General features: G+C 34.1%; 1 protein-coding gene across 1 annotated transcript in view; it reads left to right on the forward strand.

The window, feature by feature from the left end:
* Positions 1–19,037, forward strand: part of LOC150095280 (DNA primase large subunit-like) — a 235,407-nt gene that overhangs the window by 93,906 nt on the left and 122,464 nt on the right. Inside the window, exons 7-8 of the mRNA XM_090410636.1 lie at positions 1,490–1,627; positions 8,463–8,612. Coding sequence (XP_090266762.1) covers positions 1,490–1,627; positions 8,463–8,612 — 288 coding nt within the window. The remainder of the gene's footprint in view (positions 1–1,489; positions 1,628–8,462; positions 8,613–19,037) is intronic.

Here is a 19,037-nt window from a genome sequence, read left to right on the forward strand (position 1 = left end):
ACGGAACTGTCTTATCCTCTTTCCACTCCTTTGGAACCTTGCCAGAGCTGAGACAGATTGAACAACTTCATCAGTGGCAGTGCCACTGACATTCGCTTGTCACTCTGGCTGACATGTCATGTCATTACTATTTACTGTGTTGCTGTTTATCATTTGTAACCACACATACAATGAAAGCAATCTCCATTTGCTTTATAGAGAAACAAGACATTAGAAGACATCTGAGCACAAATTAGAACTAACAGACTGAGTTAGTGTTAATCTTGATATAAAACTGGTTCACATGGTCTAGTCTAACCTTCATTTATTTTCAAACTACTGCTACATATCCGGAGGTGAAAACATCTACAGAAGATATTTTTATGATGATCTCCATGAAAAATCCCCTAAAGAATCCAACAAAAAAAAATAATAAATAAAAAATAAAATAAAAATAAAATCATAAAATCCTAACCAAAAAATAAAACTTGCAGAATGATAATACTTATTAATAATACTCGGGGAAAAAAAAAGTTTCTATATTTACTTACCAATATTCCTGTCTTAACAGCAGTTTAAATTACATGCACTACTGCTTACAGCCTCATTAAAACCTGACTTGTTATTCCTAACAGAACCTCAGCTTGCTGGTAATCTCAACAAACTGATAACAGCTATCATCCACCTCGATGACTGCCTACAGGCTATCATATGCAAGGGCAGTCCATGTGTATTCATTAGGGCTAACATCCTGTATCGGAAAATAACTATCTTGATATGCTTTGGCTCAGAATTTTTTGTCACACTTTGTTGCATTCATTTACCATCTCTGTCATTCTCTAAATTTTATTAATCACTATGACCTCTGATTGCTTATTTCTAAAGTTTGATTTTCTGCAGTCAAAATGTCCTAACAGCAAGGTTTTATACTCTTTAGAGACTGCAATCCACATTGAAATCTCTAAAGAGGATAAAACCTCGCTGTCAGAACAAAAGAGGATAAAAGGAAGAGGTCAGTTTCTTGACCAATTCCTTTTCCAGATACACTATAGGTGTAAGTTCTCCACTTGGTACCTCTGACCATAAACTCATCCAAGTTTTTTTTTGGAGTACACCATCATCCAGCCATTCTCAGTCTCGAAGTTTCCTTTACTATAGAAAACTTGGATTTAGTCATTCTTGGTCTCATGTCCTTGTGGCATTACAGAGGTACCAAAAGGGAAGACATTTAGTTCTCAGTTCCATGGTTGCATTAGTGTTTTCATTCCTGATCCAAACATCTGCTCTGAGTGGATCATAGAAATAACTTTTACAGAATTAAGGCCATTATCCTCCATTCCAAGTAAAATTCCTGATTACTACCCAATCCATGGTTCTCTAACAAGCGTGTCAAGGCAGTCCAAGAAAAAAATTCAGCCCATCACAAGTGGCCTAAACTATCTTATTATATCAATATAAAAAATGCCAATGGCATTATTTAATATACTTTTTTTTATATATATATATATAGGTTCCATTTACTGAGGTTTTGGATCTAGTCCGAAACAGAAGAGTATATTTACAGGATGGATATGCTTTTATTCCTGAGATGGACTTAGTTTCTGTTGTGCTGAATGTGTTTCGGAGTCATTTATCACATTCGTTAGCTGTAAGTTCCTATTTTATTATTATTTTTTTTAACTTTGTAAAATAAGGATTTTCCCATGTTTTTATTTTTTTTATTTTTTTATACACAAATTATTGGTAATCTTTGGTAATCATTAAGTGTACAAAGGCATGGTGTATGTAGTGTGTTATTAGTTGAAAAATAAGTCATTTTTTTACAATTTAGTTAATAAGTTTGCTGTAGTTTTTGTTTTATATGGTTGTTTGATAGACTGAGTTATTTAAATTTAAGTATAACTTGTAGATATTGTGAATTTGCATGATTTTGTTCACCACAGTGTGCATATGTGTGAGTGAGAGAGATGTATTCATCACAAAAACTGAAAGACTTTTGGAAGGAGAGTGAAACTGGTGAGCAAGTATCTATTAGCTGTTTTGAGAGCAAGTGCCATTTGGGTGGAGAGAATGAAGCTTATGTTAGTAGAGTAGACAGTATTTTTGATAGTAGTCTGTAAATAGTTAATATCAGAATTGTTGAATGTGCAATGGTGGAAGGGTAAGAGAAAGAAGATCTCAATAAGTAAATAGCATGCTTATGCCTTCATAGGACAAAGCATGAAATTGAAAAATTGCAGAAACATTAAGAGATTTAGCAGAGCTGAGATGAGAAAAAAAAGCAGAAGGTCTGAAGTAGAAACAAGATCATATGAATGTATGAGAGAAATGGAGTAAGGGGAAATTTTATTCAGTTTTGAAAAAATGGGTTCAAAGAGAGGTACAATAGGTATTGTGTGCATAGTTTGGGTCTCCGATAGTGAGTCTTCAGATTCCATGCGTGTGCCAGCGCAATAATAATAACTCAGTGTGAGTTCCACATTGCCCATTGTGTTACTTTTATAGGTGATATTGCCCTTTAGGAGGATTATCACCTGCAAAAGTTGTAATTTTATTTATTTTTTCATGTTCTAATTTTGTTATTCAAGTGTCCTGAAAGGAGGATGAAGGCATTCTTCTCAAGACAGTAGTGACCCTAGTACAGTGTGGCTTTCTTCATTAGTTATAGCCATAGATATATCTCTGGCTTTTAGAGATTTAACCTTAAACCATCAGATTGGACTAAACTATCTAGGAGTAAACCAATATTAATTGGGATTAAGGATTGACTTCCGCACCTCACAGGAAAGACTAAAGTGTCACTAGATGGTGCATTCCTAGTTCAGTACAACCATTTACTTATTGGATATTTGAAATGCATGTTTGGATCTTTGAGTGCAAAAAATTCCATTTATCTTTTCTCTATTAATTCCAGAATGCAATATGAGCGATGTTTTCAGTTACCTCAGACATGGAGAAGTCTAACATTTTTGCTTTTTAGAGGTCCAGGTGTGTCCGGAAGGGAACCAGATATATTTCCTCCTTCCTGTCATATATTGAAAATTTTCTCCTGCATCTAGCAAAAAAAAAAAAAAAAAAAAAAAAAAAATTTATGCTTCTATTGTATTTCCTCTTCTGCCTATCCCCTATCCACCAACTTATCACCATCAGTGGAATGATTTCATTATTTTAATCTGTTTTATAAATAATTGTTAACAAATGATTTATTTATACTTTATTTACTTAGAGGTATATGTTTAAAATTACTAGCTTTCAAAATTATTATTAAATTGAAATAACCTTTGAGATGAAAACGTTTCGCTGACTCTTTCGCAAGATAATTTAGGCAGCTTGTAATTTTTATGCATGTAATATGTAGACATGTGTTTTATGCATTTCAGATATCATATCATTAGGTATTTTAATATAATCTAAGAAAACTCGCTCACATATTTATATTCCACTTTTTTCATAATAGATTGTTCTTTGAGATCTGCATTGATAGATGGAAATGCTTTGTTTTTACACTACAGTATACAAAAGAAGTAGAGCTACAAACTATTTAAAATAGATGTTGCCTTCCTTCCTAAGACAGAGATTTATTAGACAATAGCTTTAGTGAATTTATTTTGTTTTGGTTGACAAGCAGGCTCTCAGCTGAATGCAAGTGCATCAAGAAAACACTAGCATTGAGAAATCAGAGGATAATTATTCCAAGTATAGCCTTGGTAGAATGAGAAAGTTCAAGGCTTGAGTGTTTCGATTGTTGAAAAGTTTACCTTGAATATTTGAAAATTTGAAATGGCAGTGCTTTTACTTCTTTTAAGCAGAGAAGTGACATTCAGCTTTTCACAATATGACTTTGAAATTTGAAAAATACTGTATGCAGTGGATTCTGGTTAATTTGACAACATTGTGAATAGCATAATTTAGTCCAGCTTGAATGACTGCCTGAATTACACGAAGTTGCACTTAAAGAGTAGTTTAAAAGGTGTATGTACATAAGACAAGTTTTTCATTATTGAGTAGTAAAATTACAGACTTAGAGATAACTTACAGTTGTTTAATTAAAGTAAAATATTGCCATAAAAAATTATTTAATTTGTCATCATCATCAAATTCCTGACATGTACCCTCGAGGGGGTGTACTCGAGGGATATTATGATGGTATTACATGAAGAATTTCCACCACGACTAACTTCCTATCAACAGTATTCCTTCAAATCAATCTGTTATCTGTCAAGACTCCAACATTATTAGGCACTTTTTACTGTATCAATCCACATATCTTGGTCTTCTCTTCTCTACCTATGGGTCTTTTTCCTGTCTACCTGGCAGAGAACACCTGTTTTGCTAATCTTTCCTCCCCCATTTATTTAAGTGACCATACTACCTGAGATTAGCTCTGCTAACAATGTCAAATTCTTTCTTAATATATTCATTTTTAATATGATATTGCCATTGATGGGAGGACTTTGGCATGAATGTAGAAAATAAATATCAAGAAGGTGGCTAGATATTCTGGTGGTTGTTGAAGACGCTCAGAAATGGAGGAAAGAATGCTGTAAAAGGAATCAGAGATAAAGGTGACATGAAAACAGGAGAAAAAGATGTACTTGAAGTATGGAGTAATCACTTCGAAAATTTGCTAAATGAAACAAGCAGTGATGACAGCACAGTGGTAAAAAACTAATCAGGCATGTAGTCAGAAATACATATCCATACTTGAAGTAGAAAAAGCCATCAAAGGCCTGAAATGTGGAAAGGCAACAGGAGTAGATGATATTTGACCAGAAATGATCAAGTATGGAAGTATAAAAGTATTACATTCCTGTCAAGAAATGTAATACTTTTATACCTTGAATTCCTTTTCAGAAGGCCTGGACAGAGGGATGAATTCCGTATGTTTGAAGTAGAGCTCTCATAGTATCCATAATATATGGATACTCGCATTCAGTTTTATTTCCCTTTTTATAAAAAAGGGAAATAAAACTGAATGTGAGAATTACAGAGGTATTTCTCTACTGAGTGTTCCTGGTAAAATTTATGCAAGTATACTTGAAATGGTTGAGAAGAATTGTGGATGAAAAGCTTGGTAAAGAACAAGATGGATTCAGGCTGTCAGAATCAGATTTTCACTTTATGACAAATTGTTGAGAAATTATGGGAATATAACAAAGACCTGTACTTAAGTTTTGTAGATCTGGAAAAGGCATATGACAAGGTGCCAAGAGAGAGAGAAGCTATTCAAAACGCTACAGTTAGATGGTGTCAATGGGATATTATATCAAGCAATACTTACTCTTTATTTGAGTTGTAAGTCAGCAGTTAGAATTGAAGGAAGTATAGGAGGATGGTTTAATGTTAAATCTGGTATCAGACGAGGATGTATATTATCCTCTCTGTTATTCATTATTATGTATATGGATCACATTATGAAGGAAAGTGGTATGCAATCTGATATCAAAATTGCAGACGTTAATGTCAGTTCTTTACTTTATGCAGATGATGTCATACTTCTAAATAAATCTGCTAGAAGTCTTCAAGATTCCCTGACTAAATTGAATAACTGTTGTAATACATATGGTATGAAGGTCAGCAATAACAAGACAAAGATAATGGAAATAGGCAGATGCATTGAAAATATCAACTGCATTGTAAATGGAGAACCTATAGAACAAGTAAAACATTTCAGCTACTTAGGCACGATTTTTAGTGAAGATAGTAAATGAAATATGGAAATAGACAACAGAATCAATAAAGGTGGTATGGTAGGAAGTGAACTGAATAAATTTATATGGAATAAGAGAGAAATTAGTCAAAACACTAAATTAGCTGTATAGAAAACAGTGTCCTTGCTGGGGATCTAAATAGCAGAGTAGGAAATTATTGTCAGACGTACAAAAATATTTTGGAAAAATTTGGAGAAAAGAGCAAAGCTAATAATAATGGCAAATATCTGTTGGATTTCTGCTCAGGACATGGACTGGTTATTACTAACACCATGTTCCAACATAAAAATGTGCACAAATTCACATGGAGAGAAGAGGCTAGGAATAAGAAAAGTCTCATTGACTATGTTATTGTTGATAGTGATGTTTTCTCCCTGGTGCAGGACACCAGAGTGTACAGAGGATTTGAAATTGGAAGTGATCACTATTTAGTCTTGAGCAGGATAAAATTGAATTTCATATTGAAAAGAATAACATGTAAGAAAGTTTTAAAGTGAATAAAAGTTGAGCAGCTCTCAGATGTGAACTGTAGACTAAAATACAGAAATATTATTGAAAAGAAAATGAAAGAGTTTGAGAACAGGAATCAAACCTTTGAGATTCAGTGGCAAACTCTGAAGAAAACATTGATTGATTCTGCTAGAGAGGCATGTGGTCAGGTTGTCTGCAAGGATAAAAAAATTAGAACTCCCTGGTGGACACAGGAAGTTAAAGAGGCAGTGAAGCAAAAGAAGAAAACATATCAAAAGTTCCTGTCAAATAAGTCAGCTTGTGCTCTTAGAGAATATAGAGACAAATGCAAGAATGCTAAACACTGTGTAAAACTAGCTAAACAAAAGTTATGGGAGGACTTTGGTAAGAATATAGAAAATAAATATCAAGAAGGTGGCAAAATATTCTGGAGGTTGTTGAAGAAGCTTAGGAATGGAGGAAAGAGTGCTGTAAAAGGAGTTAGAGATGATAAAGGTGACATGAAAACAGAAGAAAAAGATATCCTTGAAGTATGGAATAATTACTTTGAAAAACTGCTAAATGAAACAAGCAGTGATGACAGCACAGTGGTAAAAAAAACACTGACCAGGCATGCTGTCAGGAATACATATCCATACTTGAAGTAGAAAAAGCCATCAAAGGCTTGAAATGTGGAAAGGCAGCAGGAGTAGATGATATTCGACCAGAAATGCTGAAGTATGGTGGTATAAGAGTCTTACAGTGGCTGCACTGCATACTTCAGAAAGCCTGGAACAGAGGGACGAATTCCTGATGATTGGAGTAGAGCTCTCATAGTACCCATATATAAAAAAGGGAAATAAAACTGAATGTGAGAATTACAGAGATATTTCCCTATTGAGTGTTCCTGGTAAGATCTATGCAAGTATACTTGAGAAACGGTTGAGAAGAATTGTGGAAGAAAAGCTTGGTGAAGAACAAGCTGGATTCACGTCAAATAGAGGCTGTCAGGATCAGATCTTCACTTTACGACAAATAGTCGAGAAAGCATGGGAATATAACAAAGATCTGTATTTAAGTTTTGTCGATTTGGAAAAGGCATATGACAAGGTGCCAAGAGATAAGCTATTCAATACGCTGTCAGTTATATGGTGTCGATGGGGCATTATATCAATCAATACTTAGTCTTTATTTGAGTTATAAGTCAGCAGTTAGAATTGAAGGAAGTACAGGAAGATGGTTTAATGTTAAATCTGGTGTGAGACAAGGATGTACATTATCCCCTCTGTTATTCATTATCTATATGGATCACATTATGAAGGAAAGTGGTATTAAACATGATATCAGAATTGGAGATGTTAATGTCAGCTCTTTGCTTTATGTGGATGATGTTATACATCTAAATAAATCCGCCAAAAGTTTGCAAGATTCCCTGACTAAATTGAATAACTGTTGTAATAGATATGGTATGAAGGTCAGCATTAAAAAAACAAAGACAATGAAATTAGGTAGAATCATTGAAAATGTCAACTGTGTTGTGAATGGAGAACCTGTGGAACAAGTAAAACATTTCAGCTACTTAGGCACGATTTTTACTGAAGATGGTAAATTAAATATAGAAATAGACAACAGAATCAGCAAAGCTGGTATGGTGGGAAGTCAATTGAATAAATTCATATGGAATAAGCGAGAAATTAGTCAGAACACTAAATTAGTTGTATACAAGACAGTGTTCAAACCAGTTTTAACTTATGGATCTGAGAGCTGGTTCAGAAGCAAAACACTTGACCAAAGACCAGAGACCGCAGATATGAGAGTCCTGAGAAAGATTATAGCCGTGAACAGATGTTATCAATGGCAATATCATATTAAAAACGAGGATATTAAGAAAGAACTTGACATTGTCAGCATCCAGGAATGCGTTAGCAGAGCTAATCTCAGGTGGTATGGTCACTTAAATAGAATGGGAGAGAAAAGATTAGTAAAACAAGTGTTCTCTGCCAAGTTGACAGGAAAACGACCCAGAGGAAGACCAAGATATAGGTGGATTGATACGGTACAAAGTGCTTTAGAAGATAGAAATATAAGATCTGATAATGTTGGAGTCTTGACAAGTAACAGATGATTTGGAGGAAAATTATAGATAGGAAGTTAGTAATGATGTAATTTTTTCATGTAGTACTATCATATCCTGTACACCCCTTGAGGGTACATGGCAGGAATTTGATGATGATGACATATAATTTTTTAAATATTTTTGTTATTTAAATTGGTAAGTATAATATAGTAACAAGATTGAATTACTTGCTGCTTAATGCGAAGATAACTTCAAGAGCACTTCCAAGATTGGAGGAAGATGGACGACTTCTTCGTATGCTGAACGGTCTAAATATGAGATATCTGGGTCAAGATTATAGCAAAAGCAGAAATCAAGGAACATATGGCGAAGTTAATCTTGAAATGATTGATGATGTAAGTCGAAAATAATTTTATAGTTTCTTTTTTATATTAAATTATATAAACCACTGGCTGTAATTTAATGTTAATTTTTGATTAATACCATATTGCTGTTTATATGAGCTATATATATATATATATAAATAAATTTGTCTAATGTCTCCCAAAAAAGCTTCAAATAAATATTATTAATATTTGCAACTCTATATTTTCTACCATATTTAATTCTTGATAGCAGTATATTTAATTACTGCTACCAAAACTAATCTGTATGGTTATTTGAACCATTGCAAAGATATTTTTCATTTCTTTTAAAATTTTATATAATTATTCCACCCATTGTTCTCCCAGTAGTAAAATGATTTAGCAAATATAGTAATTCAATATATATATATATATATATATAACTATTGCCTTGAAAAAATGCAGTGTGTATTTTTATTTAAGTTCTGTCTAAAAGTGTGTGGCCCATGACGCTACCACTCATCATATATTCGCCCTCGTATAGAATGAAGTTGGCCATGCTTGGTGTAGACAGTAAGGTATGGTTGTATGGTGTAGAGTTCATTCTTGCAACAACTTCTTCAATTCCATGGAAGTGTGATATAATAACAGTAATACTTTCAAAAATTACAGTATTATATATTTATCCACATTAAGGCATCCATCTATAATTTTTTTTGTAACTATGTCAACTTATCTATTCTTAATCAAGAATCTCAGCTTCACAGAGAGCTTTTATCCAAAAAAAAAAAAAAAATAGTAGCACATACAGAAGCTTTTGGTCAAAAAATCTAAATGCTTTAACAGAATAATGTTTTTAAAACAAGGTAACTTAGGTTATTTCATCCTTTTGCAGAATTAAAGAAATTTTTCAGTCACGTAGGGGTTCATCGTATTTATATACAGGCCGGCAAATCTCTGTTGATTCTTCAACTCAGTGAATCTGAAAATTCTTCGACCCTTTAAGCTGTTGAAATAATTTTCATTACTCTCCCCACCCTGTCTGTTGGATTCTTAAAAGGAGTTTTTAATTTAACTCTTGATGGTATCATATAGAAGTTTAATTTACTTGTCAACTGTTCTAGGACTTCATTTCTAATGCCACTAATAACATGAATAAATTAGTTAATATATCTGGCTGCCCACTCACTTATGATGAAATTTCAGTCTTATCTCAAGGTCATGACTATGCTGTTTCTTGATAAACTTATCAATAATGGACTTTTTTTTTTTTTTTCATCTTATAGATAAAGGTTTACATTCTGTTCCTTCAGAATGAACTACAGGCAAAGCAGTAGTATGTAGAAAAATCACATAACAATGAGGAAGTCTTCCATAAGTATTCTTTCCTATCCTATACAAGGATAGGAAAGAATACTTATGGACGATTTCCTTATTGTTATGTGATTTTTGTACTTACTGTCTTACCTCCCTCCCCTTGTTTGATCATACTGTTAGCCAGATTAAGAAACTTAATAAAGTTGATAATGTTCCCAGTTAGGATGAAGATTTAAAGAGGAAACTCAAGGCCTTTTACTCTCATCCTCCTGAATTATATGGTCTTCCAACGATCCACAAACCTGACATTTCTTTAAGGCCTGTCATCAGTCATATTGGTTGTTCCATGTACACCGTTTCTAGGTACACAGGGAAATCTGCCTCATTATGTTAAGAAAACTCTTTGGACTTAATAAAAAAAAGAAGCAAAATGTGATCTTCATTTAAGCCTTTCAGATATGATTAGCTTTGCTATATTCTCATTTTTCACCAGTGTTTCTGTAGCAGATACCATTAATTGCCTCAACAAGATTTTAGTGTTCAAGATAAATTATATCAATAGATTGAAGGTACAGCAATGGAATTTTTTTTTTCTATGCTTTTTAACTACTTTATGAAGTTTTTTGAAGACCATTTCCTTAATGACATTTCTCCTAAACCTATGCAGTGATACTGATATGTGGATAATGTATTTTTTCTGTGTGGAGTGGTTCTCTATTGGATTCAGCACCTTCATCTCAAAAATAAATGCAATTCATCCTAGTATTCAGTTCACCTGTACAGGAGGGAATGATATTCACCATTATATCCATGCTATATCACATCATCTTACTCAGTGACAATACCCTTTCCAACCAAATTATGGATTGTCAAAAATACACAAAACAAATATACTTTTGAGATCAGCAGGCAACAGTATTGGTTTCCTCTCACATAACGGGGAAACTCTTGGGACAAATATTTAACCCAAGAGAGTGCTCTCTCTCTCTCCTTGCTAGACACAATGTTAGAAATTTAATATTTCTAACATTGTTAGAAATTTAATATTTCAATGTTAAAAACTGTGCAGTCCAATTCTTGCTTGTCAGATATAACTCTCATAGATAGTGACATTACAGTTAGTTTCAGTATAGCCTCCATTTATCACTAGTGTCCCCTATAAAGACTTATAGGGGACACTAGTGATAAATGAACTTATTCAGGCACTCTGGTTATTATACTTAGCATAAAAATCTTAGCCAAGTGGCTATGCGCTTCCCAACCATATGCCTGGGAAAGGGATGTCCTGAGTTCGATTCCCTTCGCTAGCGTGAGGAGCTTAGGATCTTTCTCAGACATAGCCAAGTTAGCCAGTCTTGGGTGGACTGCAGGATTTTTCTCCCCAGTTTATCTGGGATTTTTCATCCTGCAAACATGCAAACCAGCCTTAAAAACTCAAAGAACTCAATGCTTCTACAGACATAGGATACACTAGGAGACATATGGCTATACATAGGGCTATCCTTGTGTGCGGTTGCTGTTAAATGAATAGAAATCCCTCAACACTGCAAGGTATAAGAGGGGAAAAGGAAGAAGAAGATGAAAAAGTTATAGATTGAAGGCATAGCTATTTCCCTCTTCTCTTTCTCTCTCACCAATCTTTTCATGAAACTTTGAAAAAGATTGTCCTAAACCAGAAAACAGTTTATGATAGCCTCACATGTTTCTTTAAATTTTCTTTCATACAGTGTTGCATTTTTCTGTTTTACTGGCCAGTAAAACAGAAAAATGTAGTGACTACTGCTTTCTATTCAATACAATGAATGAAAGAATCATTACTTTATTTTTCATATTTGAGTTTGTCTAAGTTATATAAGGTGGGCCATCTCTCAAGACCATTCAGAAGAATGATCTCAAGACATATTGCCCATCCTGTAGTAATCAGTTCGAAATACTTTTTTTTTATGTTTGGTAAGGATTATATAGTATTGATTTGTTAGTAGCATGTTACTTTAGCTTTGTATGACATTGAAAAGGGGGTGCTTAAGGGTCAAAGCTGTATAACTGAGAATAGACCTCCACATAGCCTTTAAAGGAATGCGGAGAACCGACCAGGGCTTCTGACCTAATGTCCAATCCTCACCTTCTCGTGGTGCACCCTGTTGGGTATCTACTTTGATACTGAACGAACGAGGATGGGCTGGCAATTTGGGATTTAGTCGACCAAATTGTATTCTTATTGGTTAAACCAAAAAAAAAAAAAAATGATGGTACAACATGACAAAATTTCATGCCGGCTGGGGTGTCGCCCGGTTAAACAAGGCCCCCGTTGTTTTCGCCAGGGAACCAGGGCGAACAGCGAAAAGTCAGCTACTGGAACAAATCTGAAAACAAACCCCAACTCAACATCACCAGAGTTAAAGATCGGTACTATCAACGTAAGAAGCCTGAATGGCAAAGAGATGGAGCTAGCTGAGGAATTAGATAAGTACCAGATCGACATAATAGGGGTGACTGAAACAAAAAAGACCAAAACTGGTGAGATCTTTCTGAGCAATAAATACAATATGTTATATTCAGGCAATGACAATCAAGGAAAAGAAGGAGTAGCCATAGTATTCAACACAAAATACGAGGCTAATCTACTTGAATGGCAGTCAGTCTCAAGTAGAGTAATGTGGGCAAATATGAGAATGGGGAACTGGACAATGAGACTTATTTATGCCTATGGTCCCACAGAAGGTTCTACTAAGGTAGAAGTGGAGGAATTTTTTGAGGCTTTAGAAAAAGCAACTGACACAATGAAAAAGGAAAAGTTGGTCCTTGTTGGGGATCTAAATAGTAGAGTAGGAAATGATTGTGAGACATACAAAAATATTTTGGGAAAATTTGGAGAAAAGAGCAAAGCTAATAATAATGGCAAATATCTGTTGGATTTCTGCTCAGGACATGGACTGGTTATTACTAACACCATGTTCCAACATAAAAATGTGCACAAATTCACATGGAGAGAAGAGGCTAGGAATAAGAAAAGTCTCATTGACTATGTTATTGTTGATAGTGATGTTTTCTCCCTGGTGCAGGACACCAGAGTGTACAGAGGATTTGAAATTGGAAGTGATCACTATTTAGTCTTGAGCAGGATAAAATTGAATTTCATATTGAAAAGAATAACATGTAAGAAAGTTTTAAAGTGAATAAAAGTTGAGCAGCTCTCAGATGTGAACTGTAGACTAAAATACAGAAATATTATTGAAAAGAAAATGAAAGAGTTTGAGAACAGGAATCAAACCTTGGAGATTCAGTGGCAAACTCTGAAGGAAACATTGATTGATTCTGCCAGAGAGGCATGTGGTGAGGTTGTGTGCAAGGATAAAAAAAATCAGAACTCCCTGGTGGACACAGGAAGTTAAAGAAGCAGTGAAGGAAAAGAAGAAAGCATATCAAAGTTCCTGGCAAATAAGTCAGCTTTTACTCTTACAGAATACAGAGACAAATGTAAGAAAGCTAAACAGTGTGTAAAACTAGCTAAACAAAAGTCATGGGAGGACTTTGGCAAAAATATAGAAAATAAATATCAAGAAGGTGGCAAAATATTCTGGAGGTTGTTGAAGAAGCTTAGGAATGGAGGAAAGAGTGCTGTAAAAGGAATTAGAGATGATAAAGGTGAAATGAAAACAGGAGAAAAAGATATCCTTGAAGTATGGAGTAATTACTTTGAAAAACTGCTAAATGAAACAAGCAGTGATGACAGCACAGTGATAAAAAAACACTGACCAGGCATGCAGTCAGGAATACATATCCATACTTGAAGTAGAAAAAGCCATCAAAGGCTTGAAATGTGGAAAGGCAGCAGGAGTAGATGATATTCGACCAGAAATGCTGAAGTATGGTGGTATAAGAGTCTTACAGTGGCTGCACTGCATAGTTCAGAAAGCCTGGACAGAGGGACGAATTCCCGATGATTGGAGTAGAGCTCTCATAGTACCCATATATAAAAAGGGAAATAAAACTGAATGTGAGAATTACAGAGGTATTTCCCTACTGAGTGTTCCTGGCAAGATCTATGCAAGTATACTTGAGAAACGGTTGAGAAGAATTGTGGAAGAAAAGCTTGGTGAAGAACAAGCTGGATTCAGGCCAAATAGAGGCTGTCAGGATCAGATCTTCACTTTACGACAAATAGTCGAGAAAGCATGGGAATATAACAAAGATCTGTATTTAAGTTTTGTTGATTTGGAAAAGGCATATGACAAGGTGCCAAGAGAGAAGCTATTCAATACGCAGCAGTTATATGGTGTCAATGGGGCATTATATCAAGCAATACTTAGTCTTTATTTGAGTTGTAAGTCAGCAGTTAGAATTGAAGGAAGTACAGGAAGATGGTTTAATGTTAAATCTGGTGTGAGACAAGGATGTACATTATCCCCTCTGTTATTCATTATCTATATGGATCACATTATGAAGGAATGTGGTATTAAACCTGATATCAAAATTGGAGATGTTAATGTCAGCTCTTTGCTTTATGCGGATGATGTTATACTTCTAAATAAATCCGCTACAAGTCTGCAAGATTCTCTGACTAAATTGAATAGCTGTTGTAATAGATATGGTATGAAGGTCAGCAATAAAAAGACAAAGACAATGAAAATAGGCAGAATCATTGAAAATGTCAACTGTGTTGTGAATGGAGAACCTGTGGAACAAGTAAAACATTTCAGCTACTTAGGCACAATTTTTACTGAAGATGGTAAACTAAATATAGAAATAGACAACAGAATCAGCAAAGCTGGTATCGTGGGAAGTCAATTGAATAAATTCATATGGAATAAGAAAGAAATTAGTCGGAACACTAAATTAGCTGTATACAAGACAGTGTTCAAACCAGTTTTAACTTATGGATCTGAGAGCTGGGTTAGAAGTAAAACACTTGACCAAAGACTAGAGACCACAGATATGAGAGTCCTGAGAAAGATTAGAGGCGTGAACAGATGGCATCAATGGCAATATCATATTAAAAATGAGGATATTAGGAAAGAACTTGACATTGTCAGCATCCAGGAATGCGTTAGCAGAGCTAATCTCAGATGGTATGGTCACTTAAATAGAATGGGAGAGGAAAGATTAGCAAAACAAGTGTTCTCTGCCAGGTTGGCAGGAAAACGACCCAGAGGAAGACCAAGATATAGGTGGATTGATACGGTACAAAGTGCCTTAGACAATAGAAATATAAGATCTGATAATGTTGGAGTCTTGACATGTAACAGACTGATTTGGAGGAAAATTGTAGATAGGAAGTTAGTAATGATGTAATTTTTTCATGTAGTACTGTCATATCCTGTACACCCCTTGAGGGTACATGGCAGGAATTTGATGATGATGATGAACATGTACAAGGCAATCTGGAACTTTTTGACTATAGTGGTAAAATGAAGGAGGAGGAACCCATTTTGTAAATGTTTGCTATTACTTTAAAAGTAATATTCATGGCATACATACATTTGTTTCACCAATCTTTCTGCTACTTGTAACAAACCAAAAAAACATTTTTTTGGGGTAGAGGTGTTCAGCTTTTGGAACATGTTTTCTTTAATCAAGTTGATGGCCTTAAATCTTCTTCTTTTCAGAGAAATCTTCAACTTCACAAAAAGAAGAGGCCACTGGAGCAGTATTTGGAAAATATGGTTAGGTGTAGAATGGTAAGAAACTGCTGGGCAGGCTGGAGAATATTTTTTTTTCCCCTTATGGCATCTCCCTGATGTTTCAACACACAGTATAATGTTGTTGTTGCTGATTAATTTCTTGGGTCCATTTGGAATGTATTTATATTATATAATCCATTAGACAATGAATTCTTAATTGTTCATATTAATTTAGTGTGGAATGGACTGATCATAGACCATTTTTAAGCATGTTTTCAGCTGCTTTGAAGCTGTTCCTGAAAGTATTTGCACAAGAATGGGCAGGAGAAATGTTTCTAATTATAGATCATTTGCAGTATATGTGTGTTGTGTGTGTGTATTTGAAACTCTGATACACACACACACACATATATATATATATATATATATGAAACTCTAATACTTAGGGTATTAGAGTTTTGTTGTTAGGAATAGTATATAGGAAGATTGGGTTGGATAGACATAGGATTTTCTATAGTTACTTTAGCATTCCATATACATTTTATGATAAGTGATGAATGTGTTGGATAAGGATAAAGATGTTCCATCCTTATCCTTGCTGCATGTTGGTGTATAAGCAAGGAAGAATGGGAATTTATAACTATTGGTCAGATGGCTAAGACATTGGCTGTCTGAATGATACCAACTAGTCCCTGCAAAAGAAATTTTGCCAGTGAGGTTCTGTTCTGTTCTTGTACCAAACTGTTTAATTTATTAATGAAATTTGGATTGTCATATGGACTGACGGGAAACATTCGGTTTTTTGTTGATGATAAAAGTTGTGGGAGTTTTAAGGAGATGTTCTGACATAACTCCATTCAGGAAGAATTAAAGAGACTTTCAAGACTTGGATGAATGAGTGGGATTGCATTTTTAATTTAACAAGTGCAAAAGTAGAGGAGAGGACTGATGGAACTGTGCTTCAGAAGGTGTGGATAATCAACATTTGGATTGATAGTTGAAAGTGGCTTGAGATTCAGAATGTACATTACAAATGTGAATGGTACATAGCACTGATAAATGAAGATAGAGAAGTGATGTACCACAGTGGCATTTTTCAGGTCACGTGCAGATCGTTGCGTTCCGATTTGGTCATTTAATTTCCAGTGTAATCTGAAAACTCTGGAAAGTGTCTAGAGATGAGTGACTGAAGTAGTATTGGGGCCTCTGAAATGTTGGCTTATGGAATAAGCTTGAGGAAATGTAAATTAGATAGTTTAATTGATAGGCAGAAAACTGGTGATGTGATAAAGTTGATGAGGGAATTAATACCTAAAGGATTATACATAGAATGGAAAGGGGGGGAAACAACAAGCTATCCCTGAAAGTAGGATAAAGGTGTGATGAAAAGGGAACGACAGGCAGAATTTTTACATGGAGAATGCTAGTTCAGTGAAATGTATTTGCCATAATGTGTTGTGAATGCTAGGGGTATGAATAAGCTATAAGGTTCAATATTATAAATGTGTTACTTGCTGAATGAGATCTTCCATGATGAGTCATTTATTGACTGGATATTTTTTAATAATAATAAGACGAAAAAGGTGAAAGAATTGGAAAAAATGTAGAAGAATTATGTAAGGAAAGATTTATGAAAGCATGCTTGAGAACTGGCTAAAATATTTTAGGAAAATTAGTGAATGGAATAAAAAATTTGTGATGCACTTAGGAAAAATTTTTTGATTTGAGTTCAAATCCTGTCTTGGGCAGGAAAAACCTTCATAACTGCATTTTGATTAAAGGTTAAATAGCTAGTCTCATACAAAGGTTGCAAGGTGTTTCCTTTATAAAACTGATTTCATCTCACAAAACATGTGAACATAGTAAAAAAAATGTGCAAGTAACAGACATAATACACTCATAACCTTCTGCTATAATTCCAAACATTCCTGATACAGTGTACTATCACCATAATGAACCCCTAGGGACCAAAGACATGGTTATAGCACATTGTTTGGATGTGTCACAGTTCATATTATCAAATACACAGTATTTCTTTAGAGGAAAAACCATTCTCTCTACTTCACTCCATTCCCATGAGGCAAAGGAAATCATAGGAAATAAAGAAAAGAAATTGTGGGAAATAAAAACAAAAGTAATTTTTAGAAACATAGCAGAGGAAATTGTGGGAAATGGAACAAAATAAATCATCATGGGAAACAAAAACCAAGAATGCAGGAAATAAACAAGAAATTGTGAGAAATAACACAAAGTAATTGTGGGAAATCATACATGGATGACAGAACAATTGGTGGAACCATATATAAAGCACACAAAATGACAATATGAAAAAGTACAATTGCAAACAATAATGGGAAACACATAAGAAAGAACTTAGAGAATGTGATGTTATGAAAATGAAAATCCAAAATTAATGCTAATATAAACATTTAAATTTTTAAATGTTTATATTAGCTTAATTTAATGTTGCTTACTTAAGATCTTCATTATAAACTAAATATGTGCAATCTGTATCATTAAAATCAAATTATACACAGAATGGAAGATGGGGGGGGGAAACAAGAGACTAACCCTGGATAGCTTCTTAAACTCCAGCAGTTAGTCAACTTTATAATTGGTAACCTCCTATTACAAAGTAAGGAAAGAGGACATTAAGTGATGAATTAGTCTGTATTAGTCATTCAGCATTAGTCAACATCAGTCTACCTGAGGGGAGAAGAAAAGTGACCAACATAAAAACTTGATGTACAGCTGGTATAAATTGATAACTGTTTTCTTAGAACTGCATAATATGAAGTATTATGCAGTTCTAAGAAAACAGTTATCAATTCCATATTTACATAATGGATTTTGTTTGGAAAATAGATCATTTTGAATATTTAAGTTAATATAACCTTCCAAAATTTAAATGTCAATTCTAGATTCATATTTTTATAATATGATACTCTTCTAGTTCTTTCTTGTGTCTCCTATTATTGTTTCATTTTTACTGTTGTCATATTGTGTACTGTATGTTTCTTGCCAGTGCTTTACAATCTGTCATCAGACATGATTTCCCACCATTTCCTTTGTTCTGTTTCCATGATTTTTTTCCCTATATTTTGTTGATTTCTCCCTGATTTTCCTTTATTATACAGCATTCCTCCCGCCCCCATCCATTATTTTCCTTAGACACTATATTAACTACTCTTAATAATTTTAATGAATTGTGTACTAGATATATTTATAGAAACTTTCACAATTTACATATGTAAAAAAATATAGAATTTAATTAAAAAATTCCAACATATTTCATTCAGCATAACATGGACATCATCAGGAAGATGGACCAGTAACTACATTCAAAACATGAATCATAAAAATGAGTCATGAGATGTGACTACTAGCTCATGTCTCAGTCGCAGCTGAGATATGATATGATTACATTATTAGAGTTCAAAGAAACAGTTGTAAAAGTTGCATAGTTAAAAAATAAATTAAAATAATAATTAAAATTTTATGAACAATTAATTGTTATCACTTCCCAAAACTTGGCATA

Source organism: Typopeltis vanoorti, chromosome 20, assembly GCF_054136105.1.
Source record: "Typopeltis vanoorti isolate ZY-2024b chromosome 20, IOZ_Tvanoo_1.0, whole genome shotgun sequence".
NCBI classification, from domain to species: Eukaryota; Metazoa; Arthropoda; class Arachnida; order Uropygi; family Thelyphonidae; genus Typopeltis; species Typopeltis vanoorti.